Source organism: Lagenorhynchus albirostris, chromosome X (assembly GCF_949774975.1).
Source record: "Lagenorhynchus albirostris chromosome X, mLagAlb1.1, whole genome shotgun sequence".
Lineage (NCBI taxonomy): Eukaryota > Metazoa > Chordata > Mammalia > Artiodactyla > Delphinidae > Lagenorhynchus > Lagenorhynchus albirostris.
The window spans coordinates 73,130,490-73,153,474 of NC_083116.1; the positions used below are offsets into that span (position 1 = coordinate 73,130,490).

The window sequence follows — 22,985 nt, forward strand, 5'->3', positions numbered from 1 at the left end:
GCAAAAGCTTTGAAGTTTCATTAGGTCCCATTTGTTTATTTTTGTTTTTATTTCCACTTCTCTAGGAGGTGGGTCAAAAAGGATCTTGCTGTGATTTATGTCATAGAGTGTTCTGCCTATGTTTTCCTCTAAGAGTTTTATAGTGTCTGGCCTTACATTTAGGTCTTTAATCCATTTTGAGTTTATTTTTGTGTATGGTGTTATTATAACTTGATAATTTTAGGGTACAAGTATGCCAGTGGTACAATGGGAACAAACAATTAAATAAAAAAATGTAGTTAGGGAGGGATAGATTGAGAGTTTGGGATTAGCAGATGCAAATTATTGTATATAGGATGGATAAACAACAAGGTCCTATTGTATAATACAGGGAACTATATTCAATAGCCTGTGATAAACTATAATGGAAAAGAATATGAAAAAGAGTGTGTATATATATGTATAACTAAATCACTTTGCTGTACAGCAGAAATTAACACATTGTTAATCAAATATATTTCAATAAAATAAATTTAAAAAATAGGCAGGATAGCAAGTTGAAAGAAAATGTGATTAATACTGAATCAGTAAAGAGAGAAATAGATGCATTAGACATGGCTTGTGTTTAATTCTGCAAATGGTTCTGTGCCAGCCTCCTCTTCCTGTTTCCAACATTTTATACCAAGTCACTGAGACTTCGCCTAATGTCATCCTCCAACATGACCATGTTTCTTTGATAGTTCAGCTTGGCAAACATTTGAGGCCCTCTGTGTGCCAAGCTCTGTGCCAGAGATCCAAAAACACATAAATAATACACAGTTCCTTCCTCAAAGAAGGGGAAAAGGGAGACAACTAACATTTGTCAAATGCCCACTTGTGCCAGGCAGTGTGCTAGATTTTTTATGTTATCTCATTTAATCCTTGCGACAACCCTATGAGATAAATAAAGTTATCCTTTTATAAAAGGAAACACTAAAGCTCAGAGAAGTTAAGTAACTAGAGCTGGACATTTCTTGAATGGAGGGTGACAAAATATTTTCTGTATCTAGTGAGATGATTGCATTTTCTCCTTTCAACTGTTAATCTGGCAAATTGAATTGAATGACTTTTTTAATATTAAAAGTGCCATATATTCTGGGGAAAAACCAAACTTAGTCTTAAGGTTTTATAATTTTATTGATTGTTGGATTGAGTTTGCCAATATTTGCATCTATGTTTATAAGTGAGATTGGCTTCTAATTGTATTTACTTTGTCAAGTATTATGGGCTGACATGGTCATCTGTTGAAGCCCTATCCCGCAGTACCTCAGAATGTGACCGTACTTGGAGATAGGGCTTGCAGAAGGATGATGAAATTAAGATAAGGCCAGTAGGGTGGGCCCTAATCTAATCTCACTTGTCCTTATAGGAAGAGGAAGTTTAGATACACAAGGAGAAATCTAAACTCACAAAAGGGGGCACTTGTGCACAGAGGAAGGACACAGTGTGACATAGGTCATCTAGAAGCCAAGGAGAGAGGCCCCAGAAGAAACTAAGCTTGTGGACACCTTGATTTTGGACTAATAGCCTCCAGAACTGTGAGAAAAGAAATTTCTGTCATTTAAATAAAAAAAAGTCACTGGCTGGAAGTCACACAGCTAATAAGTAGCGGGGTAGATACTTGAATCTGTAGCTGTACTCAGGGCAGTGGCTACCTAATGGGAAGAACAGGCATTTATAACTCACAGTTCTGTTCAAGGAGACCTGCCATAAAGGGTATGAACAAAATACTCCAAGTGCTTGGAGGAATCCAAAAAGACTTCCCCAAAGTGTCTCATTTTTGAGGAATAAGGGTGGAGCTGGGGCTGAGGAATGTTCTAGAAGACAGTAGAGAATGTATTCCTAAGAATACACAGCTACTATAATGTCCTTAAAATAATTATTTGAAAAATTTGACCCCTCTCCACCAGGAATCTGAGCTGGAAAAAAGTAAATGTAGTTTTATTAGCTATATTTTATCCATTGTCATTAAAAATATAATTAGCTGCAATTATTATAAGGTTCTGGCTATCTTCTCACCCCTCCACATCTCTCCTCCATGCAATAGCCTTGTTGCATTTTTTTCTCAAACTAAGGTCTTGAAATATTAATTTATACCTTGATCTCCCCTGAGAATGTAGCCAGGGGATATTAAACCCAGAGACTGGACAAGAAGAATGAGGAGTTTTTTGTGTCAGGTCACCCTGACACCTGTCATCCTAGCTGGGACTTTCCTTCAGTGGCCAATCACTCCTTACCTCTGGGTCTATAGAAAACTGAAGATATGTCTCATTCAGAGAAGTGACCAAAGGAAAGTGTTACTACCTTCAACTCCCGGAAGACGTTCCCCCGCTTCCCAGCCCTCTGCAGTAGAACTTTCCTGAGTGTTTTGAGATCTCCAGGTGTCACTTTTCTTTTCCTCCAAATTCTGAAAAGTTCCCAAGGCAAACATATCCATTCACCCACCCAGCCATCCACTCACTCATCCAAGGCCACAGTCACATCCATCCACCAACCCACCCACCAAATGTTCATTGAGAAATTATCATGTGCTCGGTATAATGCCAGATATCTGGGATAGAGGTAAGAAACAGACTCTACTCTAGAGTGACCAACAGTCCCAGATTGCACAGCCCTTGGTGGGGGGCTCCCAGGATATGATATTCTCAGTGCTAAAACCAGGAAAGCCCTGGGCAAACCAGGATGAGTTGGCCACCCTACGCTTCTCTCAGTGGAATGGGAATACAGGTAACTATGATCAAACCAAAAGGACAGTGTTTTATTCATCACTAACTCCAGTGTACAAAGGAACCTCTAGCACTTAATGAGGATGAAATATCAGTTGACTGATCAACTGCATGAATGACTGACAAAAGTGCTGTAAGAGGATGCTTTGGGGAGGTAGATTCATTCATTCAACAAATACTTATCAAAGGCCTGCTATTTTGACAGGCACAGTGCTGATCACTAGAGATACAATGATGAGTAAAACCAGATATGGTCCCTGCCCTTATGGTGCTTACAGTATAAGAAAAAAATAGACATTCGAATACTTACAACAAAAACAGTGGATACTTTGGGACCACATCGCAGGAGAACTTCTCCCAGTCTATTGATCAGGTAAGACTTTCCTGGAGGAAGTAATATTTAAACTGAGACTTCAAGGATGAGTAGGAAAGAAGAAGGTGGGTAGGGAGTGGGAGAAAGTTAAATGATGGGAAGATATGGTTGTAACAGCAACCCCAACTTCCTCCTCTGGGGTTTCATTTTTCCCATGGCATTATTTCACTTTAATACTCTCAACACCTACTTCTCTTTAGATATTCCACGCAGGGGTCATGTCCTCTATGAGGGCTCTCCATCCCCTTTCAGATTGATTTGACCATTTCATCTGGGGCTGTCCAGCTACATGTTCACCAGACCCTGTTTTCAAATCTCCTCCTCAGCATAACACTGGACTGATCTCTCAGCCCTCCTGCATCTAGATGGGGCCACATGACCACATGCTGTGTCACTTCTGCCACAAAATGGTTATGAGAAGGTTATTTTCTCCACTCTGCCTCTCTCTCCCTATATGCCAGCTAGGTGATGCTTAGTGGTCTTTAGTGGAGGATTGAACAGACCTGGATCTCTAAATGACTTTGTGGAGTAGAGCCTCCCTTCACAAGATGAACCACAGTAAACTTGAACATGAGCAAGAAATACATTTTTGTGTGTTAAGTCCCTTATATTTGGGAGTTCATATGTTACAGCAACTAACCTTACTTCCTGTAACTATTACACCATTCTCTACCCTGATCATATTTATATCTCTGAACCATTTAAAATAATGCAATGCACTTACTTGTCTATAGGAATGTCTCATCTACTAGAATCTAAGTTCCTTGATGTGTCTTAGTCCTCTTTGAGTCCTCACACCTAGCACAGTGCCTAGCACATGCAAGTACTTAACTATTTGATGAACGAATGAATAAATGAATGCATGGTGCCCAACCCTCTGGGGGGTTTCCACTCTGCCTTTAAAAATCAGGCCCACAATGGAAAAAAGTCCCATTTTCTAGTTTTTCTTAGTGTAGCTTCCATTCTCTAAAGGGATTTTACTAAATCCTAAGAGAAAACAGAAAATAATTATAGTAACAGCAGAGTCAGGTTTCTACACCACAGGTTTTGAATTTCACAATCCCAGTAAAAGCAGTGAAACGTTTTCTTTACAGAAATGAAATTATGCCATTTGCAGCAACATGGATGGATCTGGAAATTATCATACTAAGTGAAGTAAGTCAGACAGAGAAAGACAAATATCATGTGATATCACTTATATGTGGAATCTAAAAAAAAATGATACAAATGAAGTTCTTTACAAAACAGAGACGGACTCACAGACTTTGAAAACAAACTTATGGTTATGAAAGAGGAAATGGGAGGGATAAATTAGGAGCTTGGGATTAACAGATACACACTACTATATATAAAATAGATAAACAATAAGGACATACTGTATAGCACAGAGAACTATATTGAATATCTTGTAATAAAGTATAATGGAAAGGAACCTGAAAAAGAATATATATATATATATATATATATGAATCACTTTGCTGTACACCTGAAACTAACACATTGCAAATCAACTATACTTCAATTAAAAAAAATGAAAAAATTTTTTACAGAGACCCCAAATGCTCTCTCTTTAGATAGATTTACTGTTTAGGCCAGTAGTTCTAATAACTTTTCCCCTGCCCTCACACCTTTCTCATGTACAACACACTCTGATCAATAATGACTCTTTACATCCAGGGAACTGAGATGCGCTGATGAGCTGATGTGACTGGGCCAGCAGCTTCACCTGGTTTTCCTTTCCCCCGACCTCGCACCCTGCCTGTTGCTTAGTCATGAGGCCCTCTAGATATCTCAGCCCCCAAACTCTCTCACCTCTGCCTCCCCATTTCCAACTATCAGCTGCTAAAAACCTCACTCTGCTGCTTCAAATTTCCCAGGCCTTGAAAGGGTTCACACTTTCAATTCTGGTGTTTGGCCTGCAGCGATTACCTGTTTCTTAGCCAGTTAGCTGGAGAGGAATGATTGCATCCTTGAGTCTCCAGAACTGGCCCTAGAGCCTTCTCTAAGGGTTCAGGTGAGCTCTCTTTATCACTCACTCCCCTCCACCACACAATACCCAGAACAGTCCTGCAGTGAGCATTAGAACCAATACAGAGGTTTGTGGGTTTTTTTTTTTTTGTGAGAATAGAAAGAGGAGGGGTGCAGTGTAAGTAAGAGGCAGACACAAAACAAGCTTTGAGCAGTTGCTGTGTGAGAAAGAGTATGCTAGATTGTGCTGAATATGCTTGTATGATTTTCAAGTTTTTGTCAGGGCAAGCAGCTCTTTATTCTGTGTTCAGTGGGCCAGTAAACACAGCATAAGCGAAGGTAAAAAAAAATAGAACCAGATCCCAATAAACAGACCCTTACTGCATGCTAGTGCCTTAGAGTTAAATCTGGACATTGCCTGTGCTCTGAGAATGAAAGAGCCATGCTTTCTTTCAGCATGGAGCCCCGAATTTGGGATTTACTCCATTGGTTCAACACAGTGAAGTCTGTGGCTGAGTGAACAATCATGTAGTCTATGTGGAATTCCTAGGGGCTAGTTTTAGTTCCTGGCATACAGTACATACTCAGTCGGTGACTGATCAGTGAATAAGTTCTCAGCAAATATTCATTCTCTCATGAAGACCATGTCCTTTAGGAGTGGAGAGTTGCCAATTCACAATTAGTTGCCAATTCATGATTCATGAGATCCTATCCTCACCCCCCAAGGGTTCAGACGGTGAGGGAGAAGTGAAAGAAGGGAGGAAAAGCCTAGGTCAGCATGATAGACATAAGGCACATGTACTATAACTCCTCTTGCCGTCATCCATGGCAGACATTGATAATCAATCATAGCATTCCACCACTGAGTCCATTTGCACCCTGACTCCTTCTTAACACATCACTCTAAGTAGTCCCTACCATTCAGTGGGAGTGCAGCATGAAATGTATTTAGCACCTGAATCTAGGCTCCCTCGGTTATGAAGTGAGCCATGAATACAGATCTAAAAGGAAAGTAAGACACTTATATAGTAAATCAGAAAATCTTCCCTGAGCATATCATCACTTTTGCTTTTTCATACTCATGGCTAAGATTTATTACAGGAATTTATTAAGGATATTAAGATTTATTAAGGACGCACAGCTGGATCATAAGGGAAAAAGACCTAAGTGGAATATGGAGGATTCCATGTGCAAAGGCCATGACTTTTTCTGTTTTTGAAATTTTCAACATGCTCTTTACTCTTCTTGAAATGAAAATTTCCTCCCCTGTCTTTCTGGTGAATTCCTAGTTATCCTTCATGATTTAGCTCAAGCTTCACCTCCTTTCTGAAGCCTTGTGTCTCTTTTTCTCCATCCCAAAGAAGGTTTGTTATCTCTAGCCAATTCTTCTCAGTCTATTTTGATTTCCTTCGGCAATGGTTATTATGTATTTACCACGAGGTAGAGTCTGGGCTCCCATTCCTCACCTTATTCCTTAAAGACTGGGGTTCCTAGGGGTTTTGTCCTCAGCTCCTCTCCTCATTCCCCTCTAGGCTCTCTCCATGGGCCATCCTATTCACTCCCATGGCTCCAGGGAGCAGCCCTGGTCAGTTGACGCCACACCTCTCTCTTGCCTGATCCTCCGTTCTGCATATCTACAAATCTGTTTGGATGTTTTACAGAAACTTTAAAATCAACATGTCCCAAACTCAACGAACTATTTTCTTCCACCCTGCACCTGTGCCCTATCCCAGCGCATGGCATTGCTGTCCACGCAGGTGACTAGAAATCTGGGAAATCTGACTCCTTCCTCCTCGTTGGTGCCCACATCTGATCAATCACAAAGCAAATCCCGATGATCCTACCATCCGCAACTCTCTGGCATTGCTCTAACTTGCTCCATTCCCACTGCCATCACCCTATCTGGATCACCACATGCTCTCATCTGGATCCCTGCATGGGACTCCCAACAGGTCCCCTTGCATCCAATTCTTGCTTTCTTCCAATCTGTTCCTTATAAAACTGTGAGAAGGATTTTGTAAACGTAGATATGATGTGCCACTCTTGAAAACTCTTCAATAGCTTCCTATTTCCCTGGAAGTAAAGTCAAAACATGGCTTTGAATATGGACCAATGTGATCAGGCTGCTGCCTCTGTCTCTTGCCTCCTCCTCCATGCTCACCACCTGCCAGCCCCCTCCTCACACTCCACGCTCCTGCGACACTAAAGTCCTTTCAATTCGTCCAGAATGGATGCCATTCCCTCTGCTTGGAAAATTCCTTCTCCACCTCACCAAATTTCTACTTATCGTTTAGACCTCAGCTTAGATATCACCCCTTCTGGAGTATCATCCCCTCTGGAAGGCCTCTCCTTTTTTTATTGAAGTGTAGTTGATTTACAATGTTGTGTTAGTTTCTGGTGTACAGCAAAGTGACTCAGTTATACATATATATATATATATATATTCTTTTCCATTATGGTTTATCACAGGATATTGAATATAGTTCCTTGTGCTGTACAATAGGACCTTGTTGTTTATCCATTCTATATATAATAGTTTGCATCCACTAGTCCCATACTGGGAGGCCTCTCTTGAGGACACCTACCCACTGAGTCTACTGCCCCTTCATCTGCTCCTCCAAAACTTTGTGCTTTCTTCTAATGGCACCTTCACACTAAACTTGAATCACTCGTTTGCTTGTCTGACCCCTCCACCAGCCTGTGAGCTCCCTTGAGGCCAGAGACTAGGACTGTCTTATTCTCACTTGTAAGCCTAGTGCTTAACACAGTACCTGGTCCATAGTAGATGCTCAGTAAGTATTGGCTGACCACATGAGTGGCTGGAATCCAGTAGAGAAATCTCCTCTAGACTGGGCAGAAATTTGGAAGGCTGATAAACAAACCCCCTTTGAAGTAGTGCTTCTCTATAAATGGGCTTGTTTCTAATTGTTAATGTATGACTGGCAAGAGATTGACTGGAAGCAGAACAACAGGTGAGAAACAAATGGTTCCCTTGTGTGTGTAGAGCAAGGAATGGGTCAGGAAACAATGAAAAAAGCAGGACTGAATTAGCTAAAACAGAAGATTGGCATGAAATAGCCTGCAGGAAGCTGGAGAGCAGGCAAGGAAGGAAAAGACTGAGTGATTGGTGAGCTAAGAATAACCACCAGAACAGGTTATGGTGCTTTATATTTTATAAAGCCCTTCACATATCCTGTTCTCCAAATCCTCACAACAACCCGTTAATATAGCTATTATGATATGAGTTATGATGATATGAGTTATTACCATTATGATATGAGTTATTAATATAACTATTATTAATATGAGTTCTATTATTAATGTAACTTCCTTCTCAATTTTAGCACAAGAAGAAACTGAGGCTCAGAAGATTAGAGTAACCTGGCGAAGCCATGTAGCAATCTAATGAGAAAGCCAGGACTCCAAGTGCACGAACTGCCGTACCTGTACTACGCCCTAGAGCATCTTGGGGCAGGGAGATTTAGGGCACCTGAGATAGCCATTCTATTAGAGGCAGTTCAGGGATTCCTGACCACCTGCACACAACTCGCATCTGTGTCAGGGGCCCTTCTCGGTGGGGTCTTAACACCTTAGGATTCCTAGTATCACACTCGGAATGCTGCATTGGAATCAGATTTTTCTCTCTCCCCTGCTATTATTGATATAATATCTCCAACACAGAAGCCATGGCACAGAGTGGGCTACTGGGCTATGTCTAAGGAGTAGGTACTAACAGGAAGGAACTGAATCAGAAAGGTAGGGTATGGGACTCAGGCAGGGGCAGGAAGCTCCAGGCCAGCAATTATCCAATCTTTCCAGAGAAACAAAATATTAAGCCCCTTTAGGGCCTGCTCCAGCGAGGCCCAGATCCACACAGCCAAAGGAGGGGAATCTCTCATAAGAATGCTAAAATTCCCATGCCACTGGGTGCTCAGGGTCCTGCAATCGCCATTCAAACGAATAACAGACAGCAAACAGACCATAAACACACACAGAAAAGACACAAACAAAATCCGTGAAGCTTGAATGGCTTCATTTCTCAGGCAGGAGGGAACCAGGCAGAGGGCTTGAGGGGAATTAAAGGAGAAAACACCTTGGAGTGTGTGGAAGGCTGAATAATGGTCCCCAAAATTATCCACGTTGGAATCCCCTGAACCTGTGAATGCTAGCTTATATGGCAGAAAAGGATATTGCAGCTGTGGTTAATATAAGGATCTTGAGGTAGGGAGATTATCCTGGATTGTCTGAGTGGGCCCTAAATGCAATCACATGTGTCCTTATAAGAGGGAGTCAGATATAACATTGACGAGGCGATATGACCAAGGCAGCAGAGATTGGAGTGATGCAGCTACAATCCAAGGAATGCTGGCAACCACCAGAAGTTGGAAGAGGAAAGGACTGGATTCACCCCCTAGAGCCTCCAGAGGGAGCGTGGCCCTACTGACACCTTGAGTTCAGCCCAGGGAGACTGATTTTGGACTTCTGACCTACAGAACTGTAAAAAAATGTGTTTTTTAAAAAAAGTATTTATTTATTTGGCTGTGCTGGGTGTTAGTTGCAGCATGCAGGATCTAGTTCCCTGACCGGGGATTGAACCTGGGTCCCTGCATTGGAAGCATGGAGTCTTAACCACTGGACCACCAGGGAAGTCCCCCAAATGTGTGTTGTTTTAAGCCACCAAGTTTGTGGTAATTTGTTACAGCAGCCATAGGAAATTTATACAGAGTACAAAAAATATTCAGGCAGTTTTAGTTATTACAGATGCCCGTCACCGACGTAGATTGTACACACTCAAGAGAGATGCCCAGCCTCTTTCTACTACCTTCTCACCTGCCCATTAGGTAAGAAATCTGGGGTGCTATGTCTGTCCTTTGTTCCAGAAAGACAGAGAGTATACAAATCTGGTGAGTTTTCTTTTCAGAAATGCTTCAGAAGCAAGATTTGGGTTGGGTGGGACCCGACTGGGCAAGGCTTAGGTGAAAGTGGGCAGGTGGAATCTGGACTAATTGACAGGCTTATTATTCAAGCAACAACCAAGACTAGTCCATAGCACATGGTAGGCCTGGAGGTTGAAGAGAGAAATGGGCATTTGAGATCTCTAGGGGAAGCCAATTTTCATTAAAGAGGGCCAGCTGTAAAAGTCGTGTGTCGGGGATTCAAGTTCCAGGTATTAGAACATCTGAGCAAAGAGACCAGCCACTGGGGGCTTGGAGTTAGAAAGTCAGAGCAAAACTGGTGATAAAGCAGACTCCATGCCGTACCTTCTCTTCCCTCTGCTAAGGTCAAGACAGGTCCCTCATGATGAGGTTGGAGCAGAACCTACAAATAACAAACAAAACTAGTGAACACCACATAGCACTTACTGTGGGCCAGGCATTGTGCTAAAGTTGTTCACATGTGTTAACTCCTTTAATCCTCACCACTACCCTATGATGTAGGTACCATTGTTTGTATTTCAAAATAAGGGAAGTGAGGTTTTGAGTATGTAATAAGATCACACACTTAGTAAGTGGAGGAGATAATTTTTTTATTGAAGTATAGCTGATTTACAATGTAATTTCTGCTGTACAGCAGAGATTCAGTTACACATATATATATACATTCTTTTTATATTCTTTTCATTATGGTTTATCACAGGATGTTGAATATAGTTCCCTGTGCTATACAGTAGGACCTTGTTATTTATCCATTCTATATATACTAGTTTGCATCTGCTAAACCCAAACTCCCACTCCAGCCTTCCCCCCAAGCCCCCTCCCCCAAGCCCCCTCCCCCTTGGCAACCACATGTCTCTTCTCTATGTCTATGAGAGGAAGAGACAAAATTTAACCTGGAATTTGAAGTCAGGGCTGCCCGGATTCAGGGCCTACTTGCCAATAGCTCTTAATCCCAGCTGCAGCTTGGGAGCCTTGTTTTTCTTTTGGCCACACCGCACAGCATGCAGGATCTTAGTTCCCTGATCAAGGGATCGAACCTGCATCCCCTACCATTAAGAAGTGCAGAGCCTTAACCACTGGACCGCCAGGGAAGTCTCAGGTTGCGAGCTTTAAAAAATACCCCTGCCTGGCTTCCATCTCCAGAGATTCTGCCTTAATGGCTTAGGCGTGTGGCCTGGGCATCAATTAAAATCTCCCCATGTGATTATAATAGTAGCCAGAGTTGACAACCACGAACTAGGCTTTGTTGACTCTTGAATGACTGATAGCTCCTCCTTCAGATTATTACAGAAGTATGTGCTTGTTATTGAAATAAATCTCTTATGTATGGAATTTCAAGCCAAGTTGGGAGACATAATAACTATACTGATGATGAGAATGGTAATAGCTGTTTATAGTTGTATAGGCTTTGTCATTTACAAAGGGCTTTCATATACATTCTCTTCCACTTAATCCTCAAAACAACCCTGTGAATTAACGATCTTTAGCTCCATTTTACAGATTACCAAACTGAGGCTCAGAGGTTCATAAACCTGCCCAAAAGATCACACAGTAAGCAGCAGAACTTTGGTCTTCTTATTTCAAATTCCCTACTCTCTTGCTTCCAGCACAGTTACAACCTGCCCAGGTCACATATTTGCAGACAATAACTGCATACATCTCCCTAACTCACCCCTTCCTTTCTATGCCTGAAGCCTCACCTCCAGCCTTAGCCTTCTTTCACCTTGGCAACATCATTTTGTAGGAATTCCCATCTCTGGCACCAGGTCTTTCTGTTCAATTTTCAAGGTCATGGTTCAGTTTGCCACCTATCAACTTTATTTTTTCCTTTGTAAAGGCATAAATGACATCAACACAAATCAAAAGAAAAGAAAAAATAATTCATTGATCATCCTGCCACCCCATGAGTCACCTGTTTTCATTTTTATGCTCCCCTTTCCAGGGCTTGGCCATATGCATACATCATTTTTACATACTTATAATCACGGCATAGATGCAATTTCATCTGCTTGTGTCACTTAGCATTATATCATAATCATTTGCTGTGTTGCTACAGTGTCTTTATAATTGTCATTTTAATGGCCACATAATATTCCATTGAGTGGATGTGCCATCATTTACTTAAGTATTTCCAATTTTTCACCATTACAGATGATGCTGTAATAAACATCTCTGCACAAAGAACTTTTTTCTTCTTTTGGGTGGTTTCCTAAGCTGTCTACCATGTTAAATACACCTCTTCTTCTCATTCAGTCATCCATTCATCCAACCTTTCATTCAGTCTGCAGACATTGTCAGGCATCAGGGCACATGCTCAGAACAATCAGACGAGGGCCCTGTGCTCGGTCTGGTGGTAACACAAGCACCTCAGCAAATATTTTGTGATATTATGCTAAAAGTGCTATGAGTCCAGTCCAAATTCTGTCTCTTTCTCCTGGGGTGGCTTCTCCATTGTTCTCTTACTGGGACTTGGTCTCCTTCCTGGAAGCTCCAGCTAACCTCATTTCTCCAATCTCTTTTTTCTTCCTTGCCTCTTGGTGTCCCTAACTCAAAGTTCCCATCCTTTGAGCAATCTGTCCCAACTCGACCCTGGAATGTGGACTCCTCAAAACACACAAGTTTTCTCTTTTCATTCAAACATCTCTGACCGCCACCTCCTCTTAAGAAGCCTTCCCAAAGGCTACCAAGTATGGCCCTTAGGCCAAATTGGGCCTGCAGTTTTGTTGTGTGTGTTGGGTGCAGTGTTTGGATTGGCGTGCCTGTGGGCTGGGCATGCCTTTCTGCTTTCCCCTGGGTCATCGCTCCCTACTGCCTCAGATTAGGTCAGCTCCACTCAGGAACTTTCCCTGCCTGGCCTGAACTGGCAAGGCAAACTAGGCTCCCCTCAACTAAACCTGGAACTTTCAGTATCTTCCCTCACTTCCATGCCCCTCTACTGTAGGAATCTAATTTCTCCTATTTTCCAACCTTTACACATGTTGCTCTTTTGTTAATGTATGTCCACTTGCTTCATTCATTTATTCAGTCAGTCAGTTGGTCAGTTAAGGAATCCTTACTGAACACCTATATTGTATCAAGTCCCCTGTGGGATGCTGGATGTAGAGAAATGAATGACTAGTGATCTTTTCACGGGTAGAACTCGTGGTCCAGTGTACACTTGGCCTTCATGGATTTTGATTATAAACTCCATTCAAGGAAGAATTGAAGGCAAAAGATCCAGTTGGTTAAAATACTTTATGTAGGGTCTTGCATAGGAAATGACTTAGTGCTCTTTGATGATGACTTTGCCAAAGTGAAGGGTATTCAAGGACCATTCTACTTCATCATATCATGCCCCACTGGCATTTAGCTTTGCACCAGCTACTGACAAAATTCATATTCCTTCCAGGATAAAACTGGTCACCTGGAAGAGACTGGATAATTATCTTAAGATTTCTCATTGGTAATAACCTTATCCTTTCCTCTTATGTGGTCCCTGCCTTTGTATAAACAAACTTCTGTTTTGTTCATACACTGCCAGACTTTTGCATAAGTACAGGTCGTAGGGCCTGAGTGTGAGAGAGCCCAGACCCTCCTGCCTTCTAAGGATCACAGTGGAGAAATCCCCTTACCCAGACAAGAGGAAAAATAGGGGAGCAAAGAAGAAAGGCAGTCGTGATCATACATGGCTTGTCCATGGCATTTGACCCTTGTTGTGAAAAATTCTCTTGACCTGCTCTTATTTTCTGTGTATCTGCCTCAGTGCTTGCTCTGGGTTATCCTACCTCTGGGGTTTTCCTTTACCATTTTCTCTGACAGTCTTTCTTTCTCTGCCCATATTAAAATAAATTTAGTAACAGTTTTATTGAGATATAATTCGCACACCATATAGCTCACCCATTTAAAGTATGCCATTCAGTGGTTTTTTTAACCAGTCAGAATGGCCATCATCAAAAAATCTAGAAACAATAAATGCTGGAGAGGGTGTGGACAAAAGGGAACACTCTTGCACTGCTGGTGGGAATGTGAATTGGTTCAGCCACTGTGGAGAACAGTATGGAGGTTCCTTAAAAAACTACAAATAGAACTACCATATGACCCAGCAATCCCACTACTGGGCATATACCCTGAGAAAACCAAAATTCAAAAAGAGTTATGTACCAAAATGTTCATTGCAGCTCTATTTACAATAGCCCGGAGATGGAAACAACCTAAGTGCCCATCATCGGATGAATGGATAAAGAAGATGTGGCACATATATACAATGGAATATTACTCAGCCATAAAAAGAAACGAAATTGAGCTATTTGTAATGAGGTGGATAGACCTCGAGTCTGTCATACAGAGTGAAGTAAGTCAGAAAGAAAAAGACAAATACTGTATGCTAACACATATATATGGAATTTAAGGAAAAAAAATGTCACGAAGAACCTAGGGGTAAGACAGGAATAAAGACACAGACCTACTGGAGAACGGACTTGAGGATATGGGGAGGGGGAAGGGTGAGCTGTGACAGGGCGAGAGAGAGGCATGGACATATATACACTAACAAACGTAAGGTAGATAGCTAGTGGGAAGCAGCCGCATGGCACAGGGATATCGGCTCGGTGCTTTGTGACCGCCTGGAGGGGTGGGATAGGGAGGGTGGGAGGGAGGGAGACGCAAGAGGGAAGAGATATGGGAACATATGTATATGTATAACTGATTCACTTTGTTATAAAGCAGAAACTAACACACCATTGTAAAGCAATTATACCCCAATAAAGATGTTAAAAAAAATAAAGTATGCCATTCAGTGGTTTTTAATGTAAACACCAAGTTGTGTAACTTTCACCACTGTCTATTTCAGAACACTTTCATTATCCTCAAAAGAAACTCCATACCCCTTAGCCACCACCCCCAATTTCTCAATCCTCACCAGCCCTAGGAAACACCTAATCTACTTTGTCTCTCTGGATTTGCCTATTCCAGACATTTCATATAAATGGAATTATGTGAAAAACAATATGTGGCTTTTTGTGTCTGGCTTCTTTCCCTTAGCATAATTGTCAAAGTTTGTGTCACTACTTTATTCTTTCTCTAACTGAACAATATTGCATTGTATGCATAGGCCCCAATTGGTTTATCCATCCATCCATTGATGGACATTTCAGTTGTTTCCAACTTTTGACTGTTGTGAATAGTGCTGCTAGGAACACTTGTGTACAAGTTGTTGTGTGGACATATGTTTTCATTTCTCTTGAGTATACACCTAGGAGAAGAATTGCTGGGTCAAATGGTAACTCCATGTTTAACCTTTTGAAGAATTACCAGACTGTCTTCCAAAGGGCCTCTGTCTACCTTTTAATGTTGCTTTTCCTCTTCTCCTTTTCACTGTTGCTGAGATTTTCTACATTTCCATTTCTAGCTCAGATTTCAATCCTGTGCTGACTGTGAAGATCTCCACTTGAACATCCCATAGGCTCTTCAACTTAACATTTCAAAATGGAACTCATCATCTCCTCCCTGCCCCACACTGTGTTCCCTCTTCCTCTCGTGTTGCCTATCCCAGTGCGTGTTACCATCATCTACACAGCTACCCAGACACCAGACATATACTAGATGCCTCTTCTCCCTCATTCTCCACAACCAACTCATCACCAAGTTTTAAAGGTTCTGTTTTCTCAATAACTGTCCAATCCACCTCCTCCTCTTCATCTCCATTTGCCAGTGCTCCAGTTGAGGTCCCATCTTGCCCAAAATAGTAATCTTTCCTCTAACCTCTAATTTCAGTATCCCTCCATCCTAAAATATCACTGCTAATGTGATAAGCCACTTTCCTGCTCAAAATTATTCAGACTATAGGATTAAATTTACCTTTTTTGCCTGATATGGTAACAGGTAAAGCTCCAGCAGTACTGAATTAGGTATGCTCTCCCATACCTCTGTGGTTTGCAGTACTGTTTCCTCTGTCTTGAAGACTCTCCCCATGCTTGTCCACTGAACAAATTCCTACTCATCCTTCAGAGCCCAGATTAAATGCTACCTCTTCTGTAAAGCCCTCCCTGAATTCCTCAAGTAGACTCTGGCTTCACTTTCTCCATATTACCACTGAACTTACGCATATATACCCTTACTAGAGACTTCATTGTAAATGATGTTTCCTTAACTCTCTTCTTTTTTAGACTTGAAGATATTCGAGGGCAGGGGGACTGTATAATTTCATCTCTGAATACCCAGCCCCTAGCAGAGTATCCAGTGTCTGGCAGAAGGATACACACACACACATACATACATACACACTGAAATAAGGAAAAAAGAAAGTATGTTTTATTGATTTTATCGACTCTTTGACCACCTGCTCTGGGCCAAGAATGTTAAACACTTGGCATATTATCTCATTTAATCCTTGCAGCATTCCCTACTTGGTATCTCTAACTTAAAAATGAGAAAACTGGGGCTCTTTGAGATTTGGGAACATGCACATTCACATTTATCTTCAAGGTAGAGGCAAAGGTGAAAAAGAGTAAAGAACTGAAACTCCCTAGGGGATAGTCTTTCCTCAAAAGGGCCCCAACCTGAATCCTCATCAGCTCTATCATTCATTCAGGCCCAAAGCCCTCAAATAGTGTTCTATCTACAGACCACAGACATGTACATCCCCTTTCCATGAGGGGAATGTCCGGAAAGGACCTTAATCTCATAGAAATGGTACCTCTTGATCTACCTCGGTTTCATCTTCTCATCCCAAGACCCCAAGTGGCCGATCACAGCCACCTCCATTCCTCCTGTTTGGGAGCTTGATCATCTTCCTAGCTGTCTTGACCTGTCTGTGGCCAAATGCCTTTTCACTTGAACTGATCTGAGATCAGATGGGAGTTTGCAAAAGAAATCTTTTTCAGAAATTGAGGGGAGGAGTTCGGGGAGCGCGCGGAGCGCAGGTCCCGCGGCGGCGGCGGCGGCGGCGGCGGCGGCGGCGGCGGCGGCGGCGCGGCGCGACGCGACGCGGCTCAGGCGACGGAGCGGGCGGCCGCGTGCGCCGCCGCGTGCGCCTCCGCCTCCTCCGCCATTGCTGTTTACCCAGCTGCATTGTGGGAGTTTGACCTCCACCACCGCCAACCGCCGCCTCCGCTTGCGCCGTCGCCGCCTCCGCTTGCGCCGTCGCCGCCTCCGCTTGCGCCGTCGCCGCCGCCGCTCACGCCGTCGCCGCTGCCGCTCACGCCATGACCGACGACGAAGTCATACGGAAGCGTCTCCTAATCGACGGAGAGGGTGCTGGAGATGATGAGAGAATTAATCTGCTAGTGAAAAGTTTCATTAAATGGTGCTACTCTGGAGCCCAGGAAGAGGGGTACAGCCAGTACCAACAAATGCTGAGCACACTGTCCCAATGTGAACTTTCAATGGGCAAAACTTTGCTGGTATATAATATGAATCTCAAAGAAGTGGAAAATTATGAAAAAACTTACAAAGAAATAGAAGGTAACATTGCTGGAGCACATGAAAAAATTGCTGAGTTCAAAAAGCAAATTCTTCAAGCAAAACAAATACGAAAAAATCGCCAAGAATATGATGCATTGGCAAAAGCGATCCAGCGTCATCCAGACAGGCATGAGACATTAAAGGAAATAGAGGCTCTGGGAAAAGAATTAGAGCATCTTTCACGTGTTAAACAAAGTGTTGAAGATAAGCTAGAATTGAGAAGAAAACAGTTTCACGTTCTTTTTACTACCATCCACGAACTTCAGCAAGCACTGGAAAATGATGAAAAGCTCTCAGAGGTAGAAGCAGCTCAAGAAACAAGCATGGGAACTGATCCTAAACCATAGACTAACTCATCACTCACCATTCCCAAGAATACTGAAGTAGCAACATGATCTTAGTGTGTTCAGAATGTGTTGTGTTCTTGAGACAATTAAAGTTTTGGCAGTGAACTACGTTGCTGTTAAATTTTAATTCACAGTTCATTCATATTGCTTCACACAAAGGGAGATGACTTCATTATATGTTTGTTTTTATTGAAATGCCTTTTTTTTTTTTTTGCAGTGCGCGGGCCTCTCACTGTTGTGGCCTCTCCCGTTGCGGAGCTCCAGACACGCAGGCTCAGCGGCCATGGCTCACGGGCCCAGCCGCTCCGTGGCATGTGGGATCTTCCCGGACCAGGGCAGGAACCCATGTCCCCTTCATCGGCAGGCGGACTCTCAACCACTGCGCCACCAGGGAAGCCCTGAAATGCCTTTTTTATACTTAAAAGTTAGGAAGCAACATCCAAAAATGTTTAATGAAGTATTTTCAAGCCAGATATGTTAGTGCTCATTGGTATTCTAGGTAGTTTCTAACTGGTAACATTGATTTGCTCACAAAATAAGTGGAAGATAGTGAGAAGGTGGCATTTCTAGGATTTACCTGAGAAAATTAGTAAATTTCTGGAAATCATTACCACTTTTGAAAATGAAGTCCATGAATAGGCTCTCAGGAGGGCCGTGAACTTGGTGAAATTATGTACAAAATGTTTGTGGTGTATGCTTATTGTGGGAGAGGTTCCATGATTTTAAGAATCACTGATATCAGAGGTAATTACAAGATGCAAAGTAAAATCAATATGCAAAACTTTCTAGAAAAAAAAAAGAAATTGAGGGGAACACGCAAATTTTTAAAAATTCCAGAACCCTAGAAATAAATGAGTTTATAGAAGACATTCCTTTTCCTAATGGAACTCAGATCTTTCCACTGATGGGCTTGGCTGGCACAGTTTATAGGGCACTCAATCCTATTCCTAGTCTTGGCCTCAATCCTGTCTCAACCACGCTACTCAGACTCATTGCCTGGAAAGTTTGGGTTGGTGCCATCATTAGGGCTGATGGGATTCTCCATCCTTTCCAGAACCTGCTTTGTTAATTTAGCTTTGGACAGGGGGTGAGGTGGGAACATTTCCAGATTATCTCCTGGTCCTAGGAAACTTTATACTTGTCCTGAGTAGCTCTGCTGGCCCCTGAGAGAACTACCCTGGTTCCTGGTCCCATGTATGAAGAAAGCACTTATCTAGCCCTCAAGAGGCCTTTCTTGCACTTCAGGGGGCCTTGCAGGGGTTTCTGTAACTCCTCTTAGAGACCTCTATGGCTTTAGTCTCTGAAAAGCCTACCTTCACCCCGTCCTGTTTCTCTCGGTCCCTTTTGGTTTTCCTGAAGCATATCTAGGGTAGACACCTCTTGGGGTGGTGATTTGGCTCACAGCAACATGCTTGTGATAGTCACTGCTGATTGTCTAGCCAATAGCTATTTCCTCACTTTTTTTTTTTTTGCTAACAGATGGAAATATGTTGGGTCCTTGGTGGTGAATTAACCAATCCCAGAACTCCATATTCCTAGACATGATATTGGTAAAACAATGAATTTTCCTCCTAGCTTAAGTCACTTCTGATGTGTTTTCGATTAATTGCAGCTGAAAGCATCTCTGGGCATGCCCCAATTCACAGGCCTAATAGTCAAGTCTGCCCTGTGCTATATGACCCTGTCTTCCCGCCATCACTTATTGTTCCAGGGTTTAAAAATTTGTTCCAAGTTGGTCCAATCAACTTCACTCTCTGGGGAGTTTGATAATGGGATACTCAAAGCAACAAAGCTTGGGTGCCAGTCATTGGAGCTGAGTCTCATGAGTGGCAGTGCTCTTGTGAGGAAGGGTCACAAACTTATACTGTTTAGGTCTACAGAGACGTCCTGGTTTCTTCCCCTTCTGAGGGCAACTCTTCCTTTTGTTGCTTGCAACCAAAGAGCCCTAGATAATGACATCTAACCGATTAGAACTACTTCTACCCTTTTGTGACACACAGCTGTTATTCTAGGCCTGAAATTACAAATTGCTTTCATTTCCGTGTCAATACTGCCTAGAGTGCTCAGTTTAAGACGGATTTTGAGGTTGAGTCAGCACTGAAGTTGGGGTGCAGTGACCAATTAGTAATGTCCACCATAGGCACAGGAATGGGTATAAGGCACTATATACAATCGTCCCTCTGTATCCATGAGGAATTGGTTTCAGGACCCCCATGAATAGCAAAATCCGTGGATGCTCAAGTTTCTTATATAAAATGGCATAGTATTTGCATATAACCTATGCACATCCTCCCATATACTTTAAGTCATCTCTAGATTACTTATAATACCTAATACAATATAAATACTATGAAAATAGTTGTAAATACAATGTAAATGCTATGGAAATAGTTGCCAGAGCAAGGCAAATTCAAGTTTTGCCTTTTGGAACTTTCTGAAAAATTAAAAATATATATTTTCAATCTATGGTTGGTTGAATCCTCAGATGCAGTATCTGCCAACATGGAGGGCCAGCTGTATTTGCAGTGGTTAAGTGGCACCAAGTATTTGCAGACCTTATCTAGGCTAACACCTGGGGCTGTTCTCTCTAGGGGCCTATGTGGCTTCTTTCTGAAGCCCGTCCATCTGCCCAGTTCACTAACACAACTTTGTGACCTTGGCCACATCACTTTCTTTCTCTGAGCTCCAGTTCTGTAAGTGTAAAATTAAGAGGTTGGATCAGATGATCACGAGGTCCTTTCTAGTCCTATGACTCAGGTCAGGCCCCTTCAAAGGTCAGTAGAAGACTCTCTGTCTCTTCTCATTTCAAAACTCACTCCCCTCCCCCTATTACAGCACTCACTGAGTTTCAGTGTCTCGCCTGAGAAATGCCTCCAGTTCTTCGTCTGTTGGCAGAGGAGAGAGGATTGGCAGGTCTCGAGCCCAATGAATCATCAGGCCTTTCCCAGTTCAGGTTATAATCTCCACCTACTTCCCCAGGGTTTCTCTGATGATTCATTCAGGTGCCCCTCTCCTATCCTTGGGAATGACCTTCCAGAATTTTATCTCTCCAGTTTTGCAGTAGAAAAATACTTCACATGCTGAGTTATGGTAATAGACCATCTTCATAAACAGTAAAAGGGTGATTCTCTCCTGCCCTCCCTCCTCTGCCCCACCTCCCTCATCCACACCATGTCCCACCCTAATCAGGCCTTCACCCCACCCCTTGGCTGCCATTGCACCTCCCCTTCCTCTCTCCCTCCAGACACAGTTCTGCATTCCTGAGGATTTATTCTCTTATATGCCAACTGCCTGTACCTCTCTCTTTTCCCTACATTAGGCTCTGGCCTTTGGTGGCAACCCAGCCTTTACCTTCTCCCCACCCTGCCACCCGGCTCCAGCCTCATTGCCCCCCTTGAGGGCCTCTCCCGCTGCAGCTGTTGCAGTCTGAAGAAGCACAACAAAAAAAATTACCACATGTATTAAAGTGAAGCTCTTGTTGGACAACTGCAGATTTCCCTGGGCAGGATTTCAGTTCGATGTTTTCAGGGTTCCTACGCAGCCTGAGTTTCTGCCCAGACCTGCCCCACCCCCACCCCAGATGTCTGGGTCTGTAGGGAACCAGAGCCCTGGCCTGTCCCAGAGGACCAACACTCCAGAATTTCCTTGTCCACAAGTCAGGGGCCAAAGGAACAGAGAGGGCAGGGGAAAGTCAGCCAAATGGGCCAGGGAGCAGGCAGCTTGCCCTGTAGAGGAGTTTAAGTCAGAACTGGGGGCCTGATGGCAGGGAGCCAAGCTTCGCCTCACTGAAGCAGAAACCAATCTTGCAAATAAACACATAAACAGATTACCAGTGAGTCAGTAAGGGCTGCTAAAGGGGTTGGAGAGTTGAGCTGTCCCCAGCCACACTCCCCGGCACTTCTCCCAAAGCTTAGGCCCCTGCTTTGCCCAGGAGGGCATGGAAGAGGGATTGGGTCTCCAAAAGCATAGGCCCCACCCAGCTTCTCAGTTGCTGAGGGAAGCCCTGAGCTTGGCCAGGCCCGGGCCTCTCTCCACTGTTGCCCCCTTTCTCCCTGCCTTCTCCTCTCGGGATCCCACTCCAACTTTTTTGTCTTCTCAAGCTTGGACTCCTGCTCATCTCGCTTGTGTGCACTTCTGCTATCTCTTGCCAGTCTTTCCCTGCTCCCAGCCACTTTCCCAATCGCCCTCAAGCACATTTCCCACTATGCGCCTCCCTCTCTGGGTCTCCTTTCCAAATATCCACCGTGAGCCTTGAAAATGGCCCCAGGGAACGCTCACTTTACCTCCTCTCCCTACGCTTACTCTTTCAGAAGCCCAGGCAATTTCAGTTTGGGCCTCAGTCTGTCCCAGGATGCTGAGACCCCTGTCCAGCCTCCACAAGCTTACTTAAGGGATGTTGACATGCTATGGTACAGAACTGCGGTGTGCAGGCTCTGAGCCTCAGAGAGACTTTCCCAGCCTGGACCTTTCTGCCACTCCCATCACAACCACTAGGGAATGGCACCAAGTCTTCAGGTGCCCAAGGAGGGCCCAAGGGGATTTTGATAACAGATCAGAAAGCATGTCTCCATTTGGCCAGAGGGAGGGCATACTGCCCTTGGGCTAGGCTGTAAGTTCCATAGCTCTATCTGTGCTGTTCCTTCATCCTCAAGGCCTAGGTGTCTGGCACATAGGAGGCACTTAACAAATAGCTGGGAAAATGTGTGCATACGTATCTAAAAGAATAAAGCTTATAGCAACAAACTTCTAGGGCATGGGATGGTGCTTCCTCATAGGACTAAAACCCCAAGCAGACTAAAACAATACCTATTTATTAGCTCACAGTTCTGTAGGTCAGAAGTTAGGATGGGTTCTACTGGGTTCTCTGCTCGGAGTCTCATAAGACCAAGATCAAGTTTTCGGTTCACTTAGGCTCTTATCTGGAAGCTTGAGTAAGAATCCATTTCCACGTTGATTTAGGTTTTTGGCAGAATCCACTTCTTTGCGGCTGTAGGCCCTGTTTCCTTGCTGGCTGTCAGTTGGGGGCCCTCACTGCTCTGACAGAGGTCACCAGCATTTCTTCTCATGTGCCCCCTCTGTCTTCAAACGAGCAACAATGTGTCAACTCTGACTTCTCCTTCTGCCTTCTCTTCAGCCACCAGCTGGAGAAAGTTCTCCGCTTTTAAGGGTTCCTATG

General features: G+C 43.3%; 1 protein-coding gene across 1 annotated transcript; it reads left to right on the top strand.

Annotated features, from left to right (window-relative positions):
• The first annotated feature begins 17,203 nt into the window (after nt 1-17,203).
• Nucleotides 17,204-18,016, top strand: LOC132513618 (THO complex subunit 7 homolog). The gene has a single exon (XM_060138117.1). It carries the CDS (start codon nt 17,204-17,206, stop codon nt 17,807-17,809), a length of 606 nt encoding a protein of 201 aa, XP_059994100.1. The 3' UTR covers nt 17,810-18,016.
• Nucleotides 18,017-22,985: the final 4,969 nt, after the last annotated feature.